This window comes from Carassius auratus, chromosome 10 (genome assembly GCF_003368295.1).
Source record: "Carassius auratus strain Wakin chromosome 10, ASM336829v1, whole genome shotgun sequence".
NCBI lineage: Eukaryota > Metazoa > Chordata > Actinopteri > Cypriniformes > Cyprinidae > Carassius > Carassius auratus.
Window position 1 is genome coordinate 17,610,425 of NC_039252.1, and position 22,265 is coordinate 17,632,689.

Genomic DNA, 22,265 nt, shown 5'->3' on the forward strand with positions numbered 1-22,265 from the left:
ATGTTACTCAATCAGTGATCGTCTCCAGATGAGTTTCCATCCATGTTTTAAATGCACTGGGATTTCTGAACGGGTTTGAGAGTTGATGCAAAATCTCAAATGTAATTAAATGCAAAATTTATAGAAATAAATGTGGCTGCACAATTGAAGTAAACTGATGTCACTAACTTTAAGATAAAAATAACAGTATTTAACTTTTAATAACTATTATTATTATTATTACATTTGACTGTAGTCCTAAAACACCAGTGTGAACAACCTTGTATAAATAATTTTCCATATAAATATTATAATAAATACATGCAATTTATTTGTTTGAATTTTTATAATAATAATAATAATAATATATGAATTTATTTGAGAAATATATGAATTTTTATAATATTATAATCAGAATTGTATAATATTTAATATTACAAATTCTAAATGATTATTTTATAATGTATAATTAAATACATTTCATTTATTTATTAGAATTTGTACAATATTTAATTCAATATTATCATAATTTTATAATATAGTTAATATTTAAATATTTGATGTTAAAAAAAACTAAATAAATGGAAACTATATATAATATAATTTATTTGAGATATAATCGAACACTTTTTTTCTCTTTATACATGCATGGCGTTGTGTATAATATTGAAATATGAAGCTGTAATCTCTGCTGTAGGATGTGATGCTGAGTGAAGAGTTCAGGCTTCTTTGCTTCTCGTCCGCTAACAGGAAGTCATCAATGCCCTGAAGCAAACCTGGCATGTGAACTGCTTCCTGTGCACCAGCTGCCAGCAGCCAATCAGCAACAACACCTTCCACCTGGAGGACGGCCGGCCGTACTGTGAGACCGGTGAGAGACCACACCTCGGCCTGCTGCCTATGGACATACATATATGTAGTGTATATTCTAGTTCTGTAATCTAATGTGTATATATTATGGCATTAATGTTAATTAATATTTTGAGAAACGTACGTTCACTTCACTACACTCCTCTACACTTGTTCTGTCACATCTGAAGAAACCTCCGAGACGCTGAAGTGATTCGTTTGTGAGTTGATTCTTTCTCTGATTGGTCTGCTCAGATTACTACACCCTGTTCGGCACCAGCTGTCACGGCTGTGACTTCCCCATCGAAGCGGGCGATAAGTTCGTGGAGGCGCTGGGCTTCACCTGGCACGACACCTGCTTCGTCTGCACGGTACGATACGATACGATACGAGACGCTCGATCCTCTGAATACACTTTACGATCCTGCTGATATCACCAATACATCACATTTATTTTGTGCATTCCTATTAAATTATATAAGCAGGCTACTTTAAAAAAATCATTATAGGTACTGTAACACTTTATATTAAGGTGTCGTTGTTACACTTTACATGTTATAATAACATTTAATTATGCATAATTACATGCAAGTAACCCTATAAGCAAAACCCAAACGATATAGTAATTACATGTAACGTTACTCAGTACTTAAATGCATAATTTCACTGTAACAAGGATTCCTTAAAATAGTGTAACCTAATTGTCTATTAATTAAATAATATATAATTATTTTTTTAATTTAATTATTGTATTTATTTACCTTTTCCATTTATTCACGTGTTATATATTATTTTCTACATTATTTCTTTACTTTTTTATCATGATCCTTATTTAATTACAAACTATATTTATTTACTTATTTTTTATTTTATTTTACTTACTTTTTTGATTTTTTATTATTTACTTACATTTACATTTATTCATTTAGCTGACACTTTTATCCAAAGTGACTTACAATTACTTATGTACTTTTTATTTATTTATATAGTTATTCAGTTGTTTACATAATTTGATTATTTAATTCTTATACATTATATTTTTTTTTTTTACTTGATTTACTCATTTAATTAATTTACTTTCATTTATTTATCAACTTTTTTTCTTTTTTTTTACACACAAATAGCAATTTCTCCTCTAGATAACTAGGGAATTTTTTTTAATTATGTTAATTCCCATAACTTTACAGGAATATATCCAGAGTTTCCCTGGTTCTTACATAAACATGACATTTGTTTGGGAAACTAATGAAAATAAGAAATATGATTTCGGTTTAGTTTCATTTTAAGGTTTACTCTCTGTTTCTGATGATGTGTTGTGGTGTCTCTCTCTGGTCCTGTAGGTGTGCAGCACGAGTCTGGAGGGTCAGACCTTCTTCTCCAAGAAAGACAAGCCCTTGTGCAAGAAACACGCTCACAGCGTCCAGTTCTGATCTCACGGAGAAACACTTGTGGTCAGATTTATTCCAGTGAGATCAGGAACCGCTCTCCTGAAGAAGGCTTCGGCTTCATGTTCAGAGCGTTGTCTGTTTTTGAGCGAGTATATCATGCGATGCAGTGTTTTATTGAGATCTTGACATGCAAGAGATTTTTTGTTTCTTATTGTTATCATTCCAGAAGTTCATATTCTATTTTCCACATGTATTTAAAGAGCCATGTCTCTGTGCTAATATATTTTGTGTTTGGCCGTCTCTCTCCTGCAGAACATCCAGCTCTCTTCATGCAGGTAGATTTGATATTTTACAGTGATATTTAATGTTATTTCTGTGCTCTTTTATCTGCGTCAGGTTTGTGGGAGATCCGATCATCTCTGACTTTATTTGTATTAATATAAAAACATGTTTTAAGTTTAGGATTAAAGACTTCCAGATGGTTTTCTAATCATTAGCTCGTGTGCATCTTTATTCTCTTTGTTTTAGTTGCCTGTAATTCACTTCTTTATTCTGAGATGGGATGAAAAATAAAACACTGTTCTTCTCAAAGTCTCATAGTGTGATTAAAACGATTTCTTTTTTATGCAACATGGATCACATTGTTATCATCAACTAAACTAAAACCGTAAAATAGAATAGATAGAAAAAAATACAAAAATGCTAAACTAACTAAAATTAAAACTAAATATACAGTATAGAAAAATATTCTTTATTATTTCAATTTTTTTTATATTTCACAAGAGAATAACTCTAAAATCAGAATATGCCAAAAAAAATCTCATTTTTATATACTTCAAGCTTAAGTACTAAAATAACTTAAACTATAAATAGATAAATAATTTGATAAATAATCAAATCTATATTTACATATAAAAAATATGCCACAAAATAAAAAAAATTACTAAAACTTTTAACTATAATGAAAATGAAAACAGAAAATATATAGGAAAAACATCTGAAAAAATTGTAGATACAAAATCAAAGATTGAAATGTAAAATCAGAATAGAACAGATCTTTTTTATTTAAAATGTCAACAAAACTATAATTAACGTTTCATACAACAAAGCCATAAATTAAAATTAAAGCGTGTGTGTGTGTGTGTGTGTATTATGGATTTAGTTTTAGATAACCATACATATAGTGTGTCAGTGATACTAAAATATCAGTAGGTCATCAGAAACCCGTTACTGTAAATGTTTTAATAAAGTGTGTCATTGTGTATTTCGTGGGTCACCTGAGATCGATCCTTCGGTCTCCAGATCCCAAACCATCACTCCACCACAACCACACGACCTACGCTCCACTTTCACATGAGACACTGTGAAATAGATATTAGCAAACACTTCCGGTAATCAGTGAGGTTGAGCCAGTAGGTAATGCATGTTTGTGATGATCAGATTATGAAGAGGTTTAACCGCATTAGTCCTCATCCTCCTTCACGAACTAAAAGACATTCTGCACCTGCTCCATGTGTGTGTCATGTATCCAATATCATTACATTTTTATAATCACCAAATGAGTTTCATGCACAGAAATTAAACAAGGCACAGAGAAAAGCAGACTCTGAAGATGACTTTAATGCTGTAAAGTAGATTTTACTCTTTATTTTTAAACATAGCGCTACTTTATCTTTCGTATTTAGACACTGAGTCAGACACTGAAGTGAGTTGTTTGTGTGTCTTTCTGTTTTAAAGATGTTTTCTGTATTTATCCTTTGTGTCCTCTTAAGGTACAATCTTGTTACCCTGACCATTCCACATAATAATATTCATTAAAACTGTATGTTAACACGTAGGAGCTTGCTGCATGAATCCGTGAGTAGGCTACAGTTTACAAATCCATGGGAGCGGATTGTGAAAGTGTGCGCGCAGATTATGAATTCGTGGGTACAGATTCAAAAACCGAGGGTACGGTTTACAAAATCTGAGCCCACAGATTGGAAATTCATGGGCTAGGAGAGGACATTCGAACCAGAAAGACACAGCTTACATTTGACTAAAAGGTTTTAGTCTTTATGCTCCACTAAAGTGAAATAATGAGCACACAGGCGTAACTATCGGTAAACAGGGTAAGCGGTTGCTTACGGGCCCGGACCAATCAGGGGCCCGCCCGCGTTACTGGAAGAGTTTGATTGACAGCCGGGTCCCCCTATCGCATTTGACTACTTTTAGATTGATCGCATTTAATTTTTTGCGAATTGATTTGAATAAATAATGACAACAGCATATTTGACTGAAAATTAAATAAATGTTTGAAACGAAAAATGATGAATTTTGTGTAATTTGTTTCTAATTGGAACTGGGGAATCCCCAGGTGAACATGGCATTGCGTGCAAAACAGTAAAAAACGTTGAACATGAGACAGACATTGAGTCGTCAAATTATAAACACAAAAGTGGCTTTCAAAAGCGCAAACGAAAAGATGAATTTGATCAATTAATTAATAAATTACCAAAAATGGGAAGCTTCTTTAAAAAGATGACACGGGGAGAGATCGAGATCGAGATGGAGCAAGAGAGTGAAGTGAGTAAAGCACCTGAAGCGACTGTTGGTAGTAGCAGCTCCGTGGTTAATGCTAGCACCAGTGGATCAAGCAACATCGATGTAAAAGGTGAAAATGTTGTGGACAGAGTCGTCTCTCTGGACTTGCAATACTGTCAATTGAGAATGCCCGTGCGCGCAATCTGGACCTTAAGGATATGATCAATAACTTCGCACAGAGGAAAGCCCGGAAAATGCAGCTATAATGTAAGTGAGCATCTTTTTTATGTATTTGGACCTATGCCTATGTGTATATAGCAGTGACAATAACAGTAACAATGTGTTATTATGGTGCGCCGACACCAGCAGTTTTTTTTTTTCTTGGTGCGCGTAGCATCATGACGTGTTGTAGTAGGGAGCCCGCCTTGATAATCCTGTTTAAGGGCCCGGTGTTGGCTCGTTACGCCACTGAATGAGTATATTTCCACTTTGAGAAACTCGTGTTGCTCTCGACTTGACTCGCCATGACTCACTGCCGCACATAGTTGAATAAACGGAGACACGCCCACAGTGCGTCTTCGTGTTTACAGTGGTTGGCATCCACCAATCCTAATGCGTCGCTGCTGCAAACAGGTTAGGCTGCACTTCAGTCAAAATGAATTACATTTTTAAAAAAGTAACGGACAATGCACCATATGGTAATGGTAACAGAGTTAATTATTTAAAAAGTAATGCGCTACAGTAGTTACTTTAAAACGAAACTGCTTACTAATAACGCCTTACTGCCCAAAACTGGACAAACTGACGCAAATGATTCGCGAACCTACTACGAACTCCCGAACTGATTCAAATGATTCGCGAACCCACTACGAACTCCCGAACTGATTCAAATGATTCGCGATCCCGCTACGAACTCCCGAACTGACTCAAATGATTCGCGATCCCGCTACGAACTCCCGAACTGACTCAAATGATTCGCGAACCCACTACGAACTCCCGAACTGATTCAAAATGATTCGCAATCCCGCTCCAAACTCTCGAACTGATTTAAATTTTTAGAAAGTAATTTTTAAACACTATTTTGTTTAAGTCAGACCAGCACAAACTGAATATTGTATATCACAAGGATTTCTGAAATAAATAACAAAACACCTGAATAATATATTCAGAAAAACTAAAGTGGCTTCTGCATCATAAAAGCTTTATGTAATGTCTGAGAGACAGGAACACGCTCATTGTTTCAGCCCTGTTACCAGAAAAGCATACGTTAAAAAGTTATTTGGACATATTTAAAAATGTACATATATGATAACATTTAAGCCTCTCATTAAGTGTTGGTGTCATTACCTATACCTCATGGCTAGTAATGACCGCCAATAACCTTTTACGTCAACCCTGTTACCGTCAACCCTGTAACCATTCCAGGGTAAGAGTGTTGACGCAAGTACGCTATTGTGTGTCTTACCCATGTTGTATACCCAAAAAGGGTAAAATCAAGGGCAACTGTACTTGGTACGTCCATATTTGAAGAAATTGCCTCTCATCCAAGGGGTTTCTTCATTTCTAAATGACTGAAGGGGAGTGCCAGGTATTTAACCTCTGCAGGGTTGTAACCCCTGAGCCAACCCTTCTTGGATAACTATGACCTGGATGACTGAGAATTTTAACAGACATACTTTTCTTAGAAATAGTATACATAATATACATGTTTTTACAGTTTTCATCCCTAAAAATCATGTTTTTTATTTATTCTACTGATAGGTAGGCTAAAATGTGTTGAGATTACTGATCTATACTGATACACACAAGTGCATTGGGTTTTATAAATGTGCTTTATAAACCAAAAGTCAATATTATTTTTATTATGAGAAGTCAATAAATTAACAAGCTTTTCAGTTTGCATTTGGGATACTCTGCATACATGCACTTCATTGCCCAACCAAACAGCTGTTCATTCAGCAACTCCTAGTGAGTGTGCATACATAACGACACAAACATTCTCATAGAAATCACACTCTGCATTTCCATACGAAGCATGCATGAAATAAAGGTTTATGAAGTCAAACGATAGCTTTATGTGCTTTACAGATGAACTTGAATTCTTTATTCATTTGAAATGTTCAGTATCATCTTTGGCTCGGTAATGCAAGTTCACAATCCGATTTGTGAACAGATGATTCTTATGAGTGAATCTTTTAAAATAATAATTTCCTTTATTTATTTATTGAACGAAACCAGCGTGGAAACCAATGCTTCACTAACTGGATATATCTGGTTCAGGGTATATTCTGGCAAACCCTTTACCAATCACGTTTCGCAATTGGCAAAGCAAACTGTGTTACACGCCACTACCAACACACAACAGGTAACTCTGTGTTTTCTCAGCACTATATCATAGAAAGTATGAGGTTTGAGAAGTAGAAAGCCTGGCAACAGTTAAAACATTTTAAATTTAAAGTTCATGCAAACAGATAAGTTTCGTTTTTTCATCATTTTTATGCTAAAATATCTCAATAGAGCTGTCTACAAAATATGCTGATTAGTCATGTTGAATTAAAGGTTTATGAATGTCCAATTAAGACTCCATTACAACCATAACTGTAACTCAAACAAGCATAATAACCAATACTGTAACTGTTGTCAACCCTGTTACTTGTATAATATTCTAAATTTAACTTTTAATATTCTCAATTCACAAACACTCCTAATGTAACAAGGGGGGGGGGGTATATATTTCACAGTATATCAGATTTGTTCTATACATGTATTTAAAACCTTTTCAAAAAGTAATTAATATGTTGGTAACAGGGTTGACCAAAAATACATATTTAAATTGGTTATATGAAAAATAAATAAATAAATAAGATGGCACGGCACATTTTCCTGAGAGGTAAGGATCTACTTCATCCAAAAAGGGGCTTAAAGATTTTCAAAACAGTACTTTGAAAATCAAACATTAAAAGTGTGAAATGGCACGTTTTCTTATAATGACCCATATGAACAATGCAGTGCTAATTGACATAGCATTTATTACAGTATAGAAATGATTCTGCCTTATTAGGAGATAAAAAGTGTTTGTATTATATAAACAAATCATTATTATTTGTTATTGTCCAGCAGTTATAGATTTCTAAGCTAATTAAAAGCTAGAATTTATAGAAAATTAAAGTTGCTTATGGTATCCACTACCAGTCAAAAGTTTTTGAACGGTAAGCTTGTTAATGTTTTTTAAAGAAGTCTCCCCTGCATTTATTTGATCCAAATACTGAAAAGCAGTGAAATTGATAAATATTTTTACTAGCCTATTTAAAATAGCTGTATTCTATTTTAATATATTTCAAAAGGTTTCTTTGATGAATAGACAGTTCATAAGAGCAGCATTTATCTGAAAAAGAAATCTCTTGTAAAATGATGTCTTTATCATGACTGATACATTTAAAGAATCCTTGCTAAATAAAATTGGAAATTCGTGGGCTAGGAGAGGACATTCGAACCAGAAAGACACAGCTTACATTTGACTAAAAGGTTTTTGTCTTTATGCTCAACTAAAGTGAAATAATCAAGAGGGTCTGGCTGGAGACTTGCACTTGCACTCTCAGACTTGCATTTCCACTAGTGACGTCACTTGCAGTCTTTTTTTTTATTTTGTTGAATTTTTTTATTACTTTTTGTTTGAATTTCCCAAAATTTTATAACAGTAGCCAGGTGGCGAAGACAAGAAAAAAAGAAACTAAATTACAATTGTTTAAAAAATTGTTTACAGTGGGTCGGCATCCACCAATCCTACAATGCGTCGCTGCAAACAGGTTAGGCTGCACACTTCAGTCAAAATTTATTACATTTTTTAAAAAGGAACGGACAATGCACCATAGGGTAATGGTAATGGAGTTAATTTATTTAAAAAGTAATGCGTTACAGTATTAATTAGTCAAAAGTAACAGCGTTACAGTAACGCTTTACTGCCCAACAATGGACAAACTGACTCAAATGATTCGCGATCCCGCTTTGAACTCCCGAACTGATTCAAATGATTCGTGATCCCCAAACTGACTCAAATGATTCGCGATCCCGCTTTGAACTCCCGAACTGATTCAAATGATTCGTGATCCCCAAACTGACTCAAATGATTCGCGAACCCGCTACGAACTCCCGAACTGATTCAAATGATTCGCGATCCCGCTACGAACTCTCGAACTGACTCAAATGATTCGCGATCCCGCTACGAACTCTCGAACTGACTCAAATGATTCGCGATCCCGCTACGAACTCTCGAACTGACTCAAATGATTCGCGATCCCGCTACGAACTCTCGAACTGATTCAAATGATCCGCGATTCAAATGATATGCGTTATGGTCTATACAAACACAAAGTAAAACAGAAAGTAATTTTTAAACACTATTTTGATTAAGTCAGGCCAGCACAAATTGAATATTGTATATCTCAAAGATTTCTGGAATAAATAAGAAAACACCTGAATAATATATTCAGAATCAAAAACTGAAGTGACCTCTGCATCATAAAAGCTGTTGTGTTGAGCTCTTAAAAATGTTCCTTTCACAGCTTAAGTATGAAAACTATCAATAATGGACAACATAACACAAAACATTTTGAAATAAATTAATGAAAGCAATCTGAATTATTCAGAATCAATTTAGAGAAACATACATACATACATACATATATATATACACCTATATATATATATAGAGAGAGAGAGAGAGAGAGAGAGAGATAAATGCTGTTTAAAAATGAAATCTATGTTCTCATGCTAAGGAGCTGACTGAATAGCGCCACCACCAGTTCAAAAATCCACTTTTCTTTTTCGTCAACATGTGTTTGATGAAGAAGTATTTTTGACATAAGTTTGAGGTTCAGAGCAGGAATATGGTGATATGGGTTACAGAAGGTGTATTGTATAGTATATACTATATTAAATAATTGCCTATATATAATGTCAGGATGTTTAAAAAGGGCAATTTTATATTTGGTTAATGTTTTTTTTTTAAATAGTTTCTACCTGTCTCTGTGTGTGTTTTTTTATTTTTATTGCTTTATTATATAGTTGGTGTGTGTGTTTTTGATGAGGAGCTCGTATTAAGGTGTATTTCTCTGAGGCGTCACTGGTTGGAGCCTGTGCTCCTCCACACACACACACACACACACACACTGAAGGAAAGAAGCTCAGTTTTCCTCCTCGAGTGATTGACCGCCTGATGTTGGTGTGTGCAGCTCTCGAGGAGCTCAGGACGCTCTCTGACGGACTTTAGAGGATCGGGAATGAAGGTGAGGGTTTAGTTCGCTGTGTTTGTCGATACTCTCTCCCTCGGTTTGTGATCCGCGAGCAGATTTAGGGTGTTTCGCGAGCTTTTCTCGGACTCATATTGACGAAAGTTTGGCGTTTTCGCGTGAATCTCGCTGCAGTGTCTCGGGGTCTTTCTCTCGAGCAGATGTCAGAGCTTAGTTTTAGTGGAAGCTACTAGTTTAAGACAAATGAAATAGGTGTGTTGTGATGAACGCAAAATAGCCTATCAATCGAGTAAGACGTTTAATTTAACTCATGCACTCTGCAGCACAAAACCAGTCATCAGTAACACATGTATGTTTGTAGCAATACATATGAGTCATTAGTAAAGATCATGTTCCATGAATATATTTTGTTAATGTCCTACCGCAAACGTTAATTGTATGCATTGCTAAGAACTTCATTTGGACAACTTTAAAAGCGATTTTCTCAATATTTAGATTTTTTTGCATCCTCAGATTCCAGATTTTCAAATAATGAACGATCCTAACAAACCAATTTCAATGGAAAGATTATTTATCAATTAAAACAAAGAAGTGATACTCATGACTGGTTTTGCGTTCAAGGGGCACATGTGCATTTAAACCACGAGATGTTTTAATCCGTGTTGGGTTTTGTTAGTTAATTCTTGAATTAGCTACTTTTAGATTTTCATGCGTGCGTATTTTGATTAGTATGAAACCAAACACACAAAGCTCTCGTTGTTTAGGTTAGCAATTACTGGAAGTTTTTTGACATGTTGATGAATTGCGATTTGATTAGGGATGATTCCTGAAGTCGTTTTACAGGTTGTTTCTATATTAAATGATATTGCATAACTCCCAGGGATATGATTTATTGGTCTTCATCAAGGTCTTACGAAATATTCTGTTTGACTGTTCTTGTAGATGTTGAGAGATCTGAACATCATAAATCCATAAGGAGCTTCATTCATCTGCAGACTGAGGTAAGACAATCGGTCAAAGACTTTAGCAAGCGATGCGAGAACAAACCGAAATGTGTTTTTCTGTGGCTGATGTTTTCATTTTCAGTGTTGAATCTTTGGTTAAGTTTTGCTTGTTTAATGGCTGAAATAATTGTGATTGTTGTGAAACAGCTTAAGGGTGAACACACACACACACACACACACAAAATAGTTTACAGTACATTTTTAAAGCTGAAATGTGTCATTAAGCTGTACAATAAAAATAATAATGACTGTTATCAAACCTTTTCCCCACACAATACCCTCGACCGTCATTGGTCAATCATACAAGTAGCCCCTCCCCCAAACCACGTCATTGTTTGAGTCAGAATTAACAATGTTTTTGATCAAATCAGTGTTTTTGAAAGCGTTTTTAAAGTAGCACTGGTCAATGATTAATCGCATCCGAAATAAGTTTTTATGTACATAATATATGTGTATACTGCTTATATTTATTATGTATATATAAATACACACACATGCATGTATCTTTTTTTATATATATATTAAATCTATATATATATAATACAAATTATATGAGTTTAAATATAAACATGTAAATACAGGAAAACATTTTTTGCCCAGAACTAGTTTAAAGTGTAATTTGGGATATGAGATTTTTTGGGTTCAGGGCTTGTGTTGGGAGTACTAGTTTGTTTATTGGAGTATTAGTTTGTTTAATGGAGTACTGGTTTGTTTAATGGAGTACTTGTTTACTGGAGTACTAGTTTGTTTACTGGAGTATTAGTTTGTTTACTGGAGTACTGGTCTGTTTACTGGAGTACTGGTCTGTTTACTGGAGCATTAGTTTGTTTACTGGAGTACTGGTCTGTTTACTGGAGCATTAGTTTGTTTACTGGAGTACTGGTCTGTTTACTGGAGTATTAGTTTGTTTACTGGAGTACTGGTCTGTTTACTGGAGTATTAGTTTGTTTACTGGAGTACTGGTCTGTTTACTGGAGTATTAGTTTGTTTACTGGAGTATTAGTTTGTTTACTGGAGTACTGGTCTGTTTACTGGAGTACTGGTCTGTTTACTGGAGTATTAGTTTGTTTACTGGAGTACTGGTCTGTTTACTGGAGTATTAGTTTGTTTACTGGATTACTGGTCTGTTTACTGGAGTACTGGTCTGTTTACTGGAGTACTGGTCTGTTTACTGGAGTACTGGTCTGTTTACTGGAGTACTGGTCTGTTTACTGGAGTACTGGTCTGTTTACTGGAGTATTAGTTTGTTTACTGGAGTACTGGTCTGTTTACTGGAGTATTAGTTTGTTTACTGGAGTACTGGTCTGTTTACTGGAGTACTGGTCTGTTTACTGGAGTATTAGTTTGTTTACTGGAGTACTGGTCTGTTTACTGGAGTACTGGTCTGTTTACTGGAGTACTGGTCTGTTTACTGGAGTACTGGTCTGTTTACTGGAGTATTAGTTTGTTTACTGGAGTACTGGTCTGTTTACTGGAGTACTGGTCTGTTTACTGGAGTACTGGTCTGTTTACTGGAGTACTGGTCTGTTTAATGGAGTACTGGTCTGTTTACTGGAGTACTGGTCTGTTTACTGGAGTACTGGTCTGTTTAATGGAGTACTGGTCTGTTTACTGGAGTACTGGTCTGTTTACTGGAGTACTGGTCTGTTTACTGGAGTATTAGTTTGTTTACTGGAGTACTGGTCTGTTTACTGGAGTATTAGTTTGTTTACTGGAGTACTGGTCTGTTTAATGGCGTACTGGTCTGTTTACTGGCGTACTGGTCTGTTTACTGGCGTACTGGTCTGTTTACTGGAGTACTGGTCTGTTTAATGGAGTACTTGTTTGTTTACTGAAGCACTTGTTTGGAGTACTCCTTATACTGTATGCATTGATGAACAGAGGTGAATAAGACTTATTTGAGAGCTGTAGTATGACTATGTAGCAGCTGATGAATTCATCATCCTCGTCCTTGGATCTGATCTGAGCTCATGGTTTTTGGCCGTCCAGTGAATCCTTCTTTAATCGTTGCGTGTGTGTTGTGATATCGGTGAGTATCGTGTGTCTGATAAGCAGTTCTTTGGGAGCGTGTCAGCGGCTACACAGGAGTCATTTATACTGCGGCGTAATGAGAGAAAGCCATTACAGGCCTGATGTGTGTTTTGGGTGGGATTTCTAAAAGCCTGCGTGTGGGAAAGTGCTCATTTTGTTTGTGTGGTCTGGCTTTGGCGACCGTAGGCTTGTTTGAATTAAACCCAGCGGGCCGGCGCTGTTTAACTGCTTTTATTTCACCGTGGCGTCGTTCAGTGTGAAAACGTGCTTCGATGATGTTAAGTCATCACAGGTCACGGTCACTTGAGGTTGATCATTATGGGTTTTAATGGCTGATTCCAATGTTAAAAGAGCAGATGGGCAATATAAAGATGATATTTATCTCAAAATAGACTCAGTGTAGGGGTGCACTGTTTGAGGGAAAAAGTAAAAATGTAAAATTTTATTTTTTTTAAGCTCTCTTTTTGTGTGCACAATTTGGCCAAATTTTTGTGATTTATGTGATATGAATGATTTAAAAAAAAAGTAATAATTATATGATATAATCATTACGTAAAAAAAAAAATAGATGATGATGATGATAATACATTTTATATAATAAACGTAATTATTATATAAAAAGTGTTATTAATAAATAATATTTATTATTATTGTTATATTCCTAAAAAATGAAACAATAAAAATGTTTTAAACATAATTTTGTTCGATTGTATAATTTTTTTGTCACATAAAATACATTTTATAATTAAGTTTAATTGATTAATTGTATTAATATTAAAATGTATGAATAAATTTCAATTATTTTAACGTGATATTTTAATTTACACCCAGAATGTAAATTAACACTTATTTACACATATATAATATTATTTTAATACCCAACATTTAAAAAAAAAAGTGCGTTATATTTAGAATAATATTTAAAAAAAAAAATATAAACGAGAAGAAAAATATTAAAATCCACTCTTAAACAAACAGGCAACCAATGTAGTGAGGAAAAAAAGCAAGCTTTGACAACTGAATTTATTTGTCGGTCAAACTTTAAGCCATCATTAAAAATAAAACCAGGGTTTTTTTTACCCATGATTTCAAACCCTCCCAAATCCAGTTTCATGGAATTTGAAAATTCAGATGGACTAAAACCTATAATTTCAATTTTCTTTTCATTAAAGAATAAAAAATGTAAAGCCAATCGTTTACATCTGCCAAACATGCCATAAGAGACTCAAGACCCACAGAATTTAGTTTGACAGGCAAATAAACCTGAGTGTCATCCGCATAACAGTGAAATGACAAACCGCATTTTCTAAAAATCGAGTCAAGAGGGAGAATACAGTATAGAGAGAAAAAAGCAAAGGAGCCAAAATAGAACCCTGAGGAACCCCACAAGGAAAAAAAGCATTACTCGAGTAATGCTCACCCACTCCTATTTGCAAAATATGATTTAAACCAATCTAGAGCAACACCTCTTAAACCAACACAATGTTGTAATGTCTTCAGTTGAACGTGTGCAATTATGACATCTCTCAGACGTTTAATGTGGCTACTGTGTGCGTGGACACTGCAGAACACTGCGCCTTTGTGCTCTGGATCTGGATACCCCAAGGGCTTCTGGGAGAATTTAACAAGCTTCTGATGTTCCTGGAGCACGGAGGCGTGTGAGATTCCTTCATCAAGGTGCATTTCCAGCCTGGAGTTTAGAGTCCGAATAATGAGCTCAGATCGTTCTCGGAAACATGATGTGAACTTCAAGACCTGCTTTATATCATTTACACATAAGATTGGCATAAAAATGTGGCATGATGTGAAAATTCAGCACAAAAATGACCAGTACTTAATATTTCATACACTACCAGTTAAAAGTTTTTGAATGGTAAGATTTTTTATTTTTCAAAGAACTCTCTTCTGCTCGCCAAGCCAAAATATTTCACAATATTACTGATTTTGGAGTATTTATTTACAGTAAAAACACTTAATATTGTAAAATATTTTTACTATTTAAAACATCTGTTTTCTGTGTGAATCTGTGTTAAAGTGTAATTTATTTCTGTGATGCTCCGTTGTATTTTCAAATAAATTACACTTTAACAGACATTCACACAGAAAACAGCTGTTTTACATTTCAATAATATTTCACAATTTTATACCATATTTTTATAAAATGTTGCAGCCTTGGCGAGCATAAGAAAATTTCAAGTCTTAATTTTATTGAATTATCAACATAATTCTCTATATTGTGAGTGATATGGTTAGTAGGAGTATGAAACGAGTGTATTGTGTGTGTTTGCTGTGGCTCAGGTCTGCGTCTGTCTGCAGTCTGAGCTGCATTAGCTGACCTTTGACCTCGTCGTCTGCTCGTGTAATTACAGGAAGTGGGCGTGGCCAATGAGAACAGGGGATTGTGGGTGAGCATTAATGAGCACAGACTTGGCAATGTTGCTAAAGGGGAGAACAGAAGTTATTATTAGTTTAGTGTTTTCTGCATGATTCATAACTAAATGTTTACATTATGTGAAGAAAATGTATGCAGTGTTTGGAAAAGCCACCACCGGATTCTAGAATCTTCTATGGTTCTATGGTTGCCTGGATGTTGCTACACTGTTGCTAAATTGTTAACTGGATGGTTGCTATTCAGTTTGCTACTGTCTCCAGTGAAATGAGTCCATGTTAATATTATTGGATAATATTGAAATGGTTGATATTATTTAGCCCCGTTCACATAGCCTTGATTTCATCAGCAGGAAAGTAGTTTTCAGAAATTTGTTACATTTTAATGAATAATTATGTCCATTGTAGTGTAAAAAGTAGTGTTTAATCTTATTAATTTTTATTAATATTATTAATTTATAATATATTCATATTAAATATAAATATTTAACATAAATGTTTAATATTTTTATGAATGTAATGTTACTAATATTTAATAAAATTAAAAATAATAGAATAATTTAAAGTAATTAAATATATAATGAAAAGTTAATTTTCAAGAATAATCTAATAATATTTAATAAAATATTTGATATGTTTAATTTTATTTTTGGGGAAATATTTAATAATAAAATAAATAAAATCACTTAAAAGTAAATAAATATTTAATTTAATAATATAAAAGTTTATTATGATTAGCAATATTAGTATTATGTAATATTATTTTATAATGTATAACAATATTTAATATAAATACATTTTATAAATATTTTATAGCATTTTTATATAATAATTAAATGATTATAAAATGGAAATGTTAGTTTTTATTAACAAATATACCACCTAGAAATAGTCAATAATGGTGACCTATTTACAAATTTTAATTCTTTATAATAGCTCACACTGGAGTCATTTATTCTGATTTCTATCAGCTCATGTTTTTACCGTAAACGCATGAAGTGTCGCATGTGAAAGGAATAAACCCCGACTCGACTTGTCTCAGATCTCTCCGAGGCTCTGAAGATGAAAGCCGGCGAACTTTGTCAGAGATGATTTGAATTATTATCTCATCAACATGTCACACGCTGCAAACTAAATTCATCTGACTCTTGACTCGCTGACTGTGACCGGCGGGAGATTTATGGCGCTCCGTCTTTGATTTCCCACCAAAACAGTTCGGAGCCCTGCGCTAATGCGTCCCGCTGCATGCCATCCGTCCATCCATCGTGTGTTGATCTCCAGCTCTTCGTGAACAGCCGTTCTGTTCTCAGCAAGCGTTTTAAAGACTGCCGGTAAAAGTGTTCGTGAATCACTCCGAGTGTCAAACGCTCCATTAATCCCCAGCACAGATGCATTATGGGTGATGGGTTTAGAGAGGATGGCATGACACTGCTCTTCAGGGACTCAGAAAGAAGACTGGAGCCTACACTCTTAAAAATAAAGGTGCTTAAAAGTTCACAGTGATGCCATAGAAGAACACTTTTTGGTTCCACAAGGAGCCATTCAGTCGAAGAACCATCTCTTTCTTATCTTTTTATAATCTGAAGAATTCTCCACAAAGAAGCTTTTATGAAACCGAAAGGTTCTTCAGATGTTAAAGGTTCTTTATGGAACCATTTAGACAAAAAAGGTTGTTCTCTTCTATTTTTAAGAGTGTAGGGATGAGCCTATCCACCCTGAAGTATTGACATTTCGTTACTAATGCGAGTATTGAAAGTATTGATACTCAAATAAAAAATGAAGAGTTCATTTGCAATATCAGATAAAGTTTAAAAATCATGTAGTTATTTAATAGTTTTAGTTTATTTATTTAAGTAGTATTATTTAATCGAAACAACCCAATTGCAGTTTGTTTAATATGAACTGAAATTTAATGTTTTTGCAAATGAACTCTTCAAATACACTGTAAAAAGTGACCTTGAATTTAAAAGTTAAAAAACAGTAAAAATGCTACAGTAAAAACCTGGTAAAAGATTAACGTTAGTCCCTTACTATATACGTACAGTGAAAAACTGTATTGCACATGACGTAATTTTACGGTAGTATAACGTTTTTGGAAGTGGAAAAGAATATATAATTTACAGTTAATAACCGTAAATTGATATTTCTGCGTTACGATTCAAATTTGATGTTTGTTTTTAAAAATGTCAGTTACATTAGGGTTGTATGTTACATCTAATGTTGTTAAATGAATTTTTATTGCATTTTTTCAGTTTCACATGTGTTACCGTGAACGTGTTTAGTGTTTGTGTGAATGACTCTGTGCACCTCTATATGTGTTCGTGTTTAAAAGCTGCGTGTGATCTGCTTTGGTTTGTCATGTGACTTTCTCATCAACACCTGCTTTTGGTGATTTCAGTGTATTACAAATAATCAAAACACATTTAATTGCTTCAATAGGATGTTATATTACCATTTTATCAGTTACAGTATTTAACTGTAGATTTAAGTTAAAAACATAAAACCTAAAATGTTTTTACCGTATTGGGATTTGTGAAGAACCGAACATTTATGATTCTGACTCCAGTAATGATTATTTTAGTGCTGTCCATTCTCTGTTACAATCAGTTCAATTTTTAAACTCACATCAAACATTGTTTCCAGAAACATAAATTTTTTTTTTTTTAGTTAAAATATAAAATTTCTGAGAAGAGCTTGGCAATAAAAATTTTTAGTAGGCTAACTCATTTATCTATGTTTAAAAATCTTGTGTGTTTGTTTAACTTTTATCGTGACTTAGCGGATTTAAAATGTTTAATAAAAGAAGTACAGTTAAAGTATTGAAGTGTTGTTATAAATATTAAACTTATTATTACTATTATTTAATTTTTATTTTTACAAATCATTAAATTAAAAAATATATATTTTATATTTTATAAAAAGGTATTTTAATAATACAAATAATATAAAAATTGTATAAGTAATTACATTTTTTATTTAGTTTAACCAAATTATTATTATAATAAATGTCACATATTTAATATTTTATAAACATGTAATATTATTTTTATCCATTTAAACATAATAATGTTAAAAAAATAAAATTAACAATTTTAATAAATACAATTTAAAAAATAAAACATATATTATGCAATATTCTTCAATTATAATTTAATAATAATATTTTATGTTTTATAAATAATAGTATTTTTATATTTAATAATATTATGTAAATAATAATACATATTTAAAAGTTAAATATAACTGTTAATTTCTATAAATCTATATAGCAGTACATAAACATAAGTGTTTGTTTTTACAAAAATAAATAAGATGAAAAAATGCAGCAAAGTCTTTGAACATTTGAGTGATGATGCAACTGAATCAGAGTCTTGAACTGATTCATTAAAAAGAGCATTTGAATCAAATTTAGTGACCGTTTGCTACTGGAGATTAAATCAGATGCTATTAAACTATTATACTTTTTTCCTATTAAATGAGCAAATAAAATGAAGATTGCATTATTTACAAAGTTGCTTCCTTTTTATATCACAAAATCTTTATGCTCGTATTGTGACTGTTCAGTATGTTGTGTGGCCGATATGAACCGCTTCTTGTTTCACAACCCTAATAGAAACTGTAATAGATTCACATTGGCAGGAAGTGCAGAAGACAAAACAGCAGAATATCCCGATGGCTTTTCCGTCTCAGGTTTCTGGTTTTACTGTGGAGTTCAGGTATGTCTTTATGTGCCTCCCTCCATCCATCATCCAAACACACACACGTTCCCTCATCCACAGACTAAAGCTCCTGACAGGTTCCTGTGAAACACAATCGCTCTGCTGCTGTTGTGACACAGGTCTGAGCTCGAGTCCGTCTGTCAGCGGATTAAAGAAGTTCAGATGACCCACAAACACTCAATAATACAGTCAGTCAGATGCATTAGATGAGCCTTGAAGTTGGATTGTTTTGTGCTTTATCAGAACATCTAAGTTATTCATGAATAAATACATGAAATCAGAATTAATGTGACAAAATATGCTTAAAATGGGTCATATAGAATATGTTGACATGCTTTAATGTAAAAAAACACATTATTTTTCAAATACTGTACATTATTGTAGGTCCTCTATGCCCCGCCTCTCTCAAACAAGTCCCTCCTTCTGACAAGCGCAGTCTGCTCTGATTGGCCAGCTGACCCAGTGCATTGTGATTGGCCGAACACTGCAAGCACTTGTCAGAAATGTAACACCACTTTCCATAATCGCAAGCTTCATCTTTCAAAATAGAGAGCTGATTCAGAAGCACCAGATTGTTGTAGTAAAGTCCTGACCTTCTCTCCTAGGTTCACGAAACAGTCGTCCATAAAATGCGTAGCTGTTCTGTTGTAAGTAATCTTAAAGATTCCTAAATGCATCTACTTTCGGAAAAACAAATAAAGTGCTTGTTCTTTCTCCTCGATACACACACATCATCCTGACATGACTGCTTCAACACTAACTGTGTTACTGAAACCGCTACGCCTTTCTTTGCGTGAATATTTGGCATTATGCAAATATTTCCACATAGTGATGTAGAGATGTGGGGGCGTGTTTAAACGAGGTGTTTTAGGGGGCGTGTCTTAACTTTGATAAAGAATATCTCTTTGGGTATGAGAATTTAGTCTTTGCAACTTTACAGATCTTCTTCAATCACCAAGAGCTTGTGACACTCCAAAGAGAAAGAAACTATTGAAATCACATCATATAACCATTTAAGCTAATTTACTTTAAAAAACAAAAAAAAAAAAAAAAAGTGGAATATTTACATGAATATCTTACAGTGATACTGGGCTTCAGTCATAAAAAAGATGCCATTAAACAAATATAAAACATATACCGTCTTTGTGGTTTGTACATTTAATTTGAAGATTGAATGTGAAATTGTTGAAATATAAAAGTATATTTAAAACCTTGAATGTAAGGGGATCAAATTAATCGTGATTAATTTCAGATAAATTTTGTGATTTTAATTGTGTGATTCATTTTTTTAATCGATTGACAACATTACATTTGTTATATGATTTAAACAAAAAAAATATTAATATTAATAATAATAATAAATAATAAAATGTAATACAATACAAATATAGCAGTAGTATGTATAGGGTTTTCATTGTGTTTTATTTGATATAAAAATAGTATTAATGTCATAATATATATTAAAAATAATACTATATATGTGTGCATTTGTTTGCTAATAAAATCTATATTGAATTATTTTTTAATAAATATTAATACACACACACACACACACACACACACACACATAATTCACATTTAATAAATGCACAGGCTTGTTAGGTCACACTTGAAAATGTCGCTTTGTAAATGCAACTTTACAAATTATATCTTGAATATGAATTAAGTTATGGATTTCTGAATTGCTGTTTGCAAATAAACAAACTTTTTTTGTAAATGCAGTTTATAATGCTGTTAACTAACTTCCATGATGTGACATTTTTCCCGATAAAATGTGAAGAAAGGACATGATTTAATTAGATCATCAGGACTTGATTAGATCATATAATCGTTGTTGTAGCTGTTGGTTAACAGTATTCTTCCTCATCTAAAAATGAAAGTTGTTACTTTATGACGTGCAGTTATGATGTGCGTTTGAACAGCATGCGTGTAAATGTATTGTATTTAAATGCATGCATGAGATGGTTGTCTTTCACAGCCGTAGTTTTCTCATGCGTTGAGTGCAAGCGGATGTTTGCGGCTCGATCCGCAGCTCTGGTGTCACAGAGGTGGACATCTTGATCCACTTTCAGTAAAGCTCAGGGCAATTAAACCCCCTGAAGATGAGAGCGAGGACATTCAGTCGGATGAACAGAAAAGAGGCGGTGGATTACTTCAAGCTGCCGGCCGGTGCAATGTCCAGCGAAGGGGAGAGGAGCAGAGTGGACTTCCATTAACCAGAGAGAGATGGAAATCTAATTTCTCCAGCTCTGGGAAGCGTAATGTGATTGCTGGGAGAGGATCGGATGAGTCAGGATGTCTTGCATCATATATGGACTGAGGAAACTCTGAATGCAGGGCGAGAAAATCCAATTGTTCGGGGTCTTAATGTGTTCATTGAGTTTTCAAGAAATGAATCCTGTCTGTAGGGACAGAAACTTTGATCTTATCCCTTCAGTTCTTCAGTGCTGTTTTATCAGAAGATACCATGATAGTTTTATATATATTTTTTATATATATATATATATATATTTTTAGATATGTACATAGATTTTATTATTATTTTGATTGTTTATTTTTTTATTTAAATGTTAAAGTTGTATTCATTTTGTTTTCATTTTTAGTTTTTTTTTTTTTTTTTACAAATATCTAAATGAGTTTTTATAAATTTTAATATATTTTGACTAATTTTGTCTTGGCAACTAGCTGAAATGTTTTTTTTTCTGTTAATACTTATTTCAAGTAATGAAAGTTTTTTTTGTTTTAATTTAAGTTTAATATAAGTAAAACTAATTCAATATAGTTTCTCATTTAAAAACATCTTTAAGAGAATCTGAGCATCTGTACGAAGCATCACATGATCAAAAATCACCGACCAGAATCTGAATTATAATTTTGTCATTTTATATATTTTTGTCATTTTTTATAATATTGTATTTTATATTTTTCATTTTAAAGTTTTTTTTTGTTTATTTGCTTGTTCAGTTTTAATTTGCTATTTTAGAAAATGAAGTTACTCTAAATAAAAATGATTGTTAAAATTACATTTAATGAAAAAAAAAAAAAAAAAAAAAAAAAAAATATATATATATATATATATATATATATATATATATTTAATAAATATAAAAAAAATTAATTACTATTTTTAATATT

General features: G+C 33.1%; 2 protein-coding genes across 8 annotated transcripts in view; both read left to right on the top strand.

The window, feature by feature from the left end:
• Positions 1-2,808, top strand: part of LOC113110118 (PDZ and LIM domain protein 5-like) — an 80,700-nt gene extending 77,892 nt beyond the window's left edge. For all 6 annotated transcript variants that reach the window (XM_026274127.1, XM_026274129.1, XM_026274130.1 and 3 more), the window contains 3 exons: positions 730-850; positions 1,084-1,199; positions 2,169-2,808. In XM_026274127.1, the coding sequence (XP_026129912.1) occupies positions 730-850; positions 1,084-1,199; positions 2,169-2,258 (327 nt within the window). In that variant the 3' untranslated portion in view covers positions 2,259-2,808. The remainder of the gene's footprint in view (positions 1-729; positions 851-1,083; positions 1,200-2,168) is intronic.
• A 7,081-nt stretch (positions 2,809-9,889) lies between these two features.
• LOC113110120 (bone morphogenetic protein receptor type-1B-like) overlaps positions 9,890-22,265 on the top strand; it is a 62,422-nt gene continuing 50,046 nt past the window's right edge. Inside the window, exons 1-2 of one of the 2 annotated variants that reach the window (XM_026274134.1) lie at positions 9,890-10,024; positions 10,931-10,989. The gene's annotated coding sequence lies outside the window, so the exon portion shown is untranslated. The remainder of the gene's footprint in view (positions 10,025-10,930; positions 10,990-22,265) is intronic. The other variant, XM_026274133.1, reaches the window with a different exon arrangement.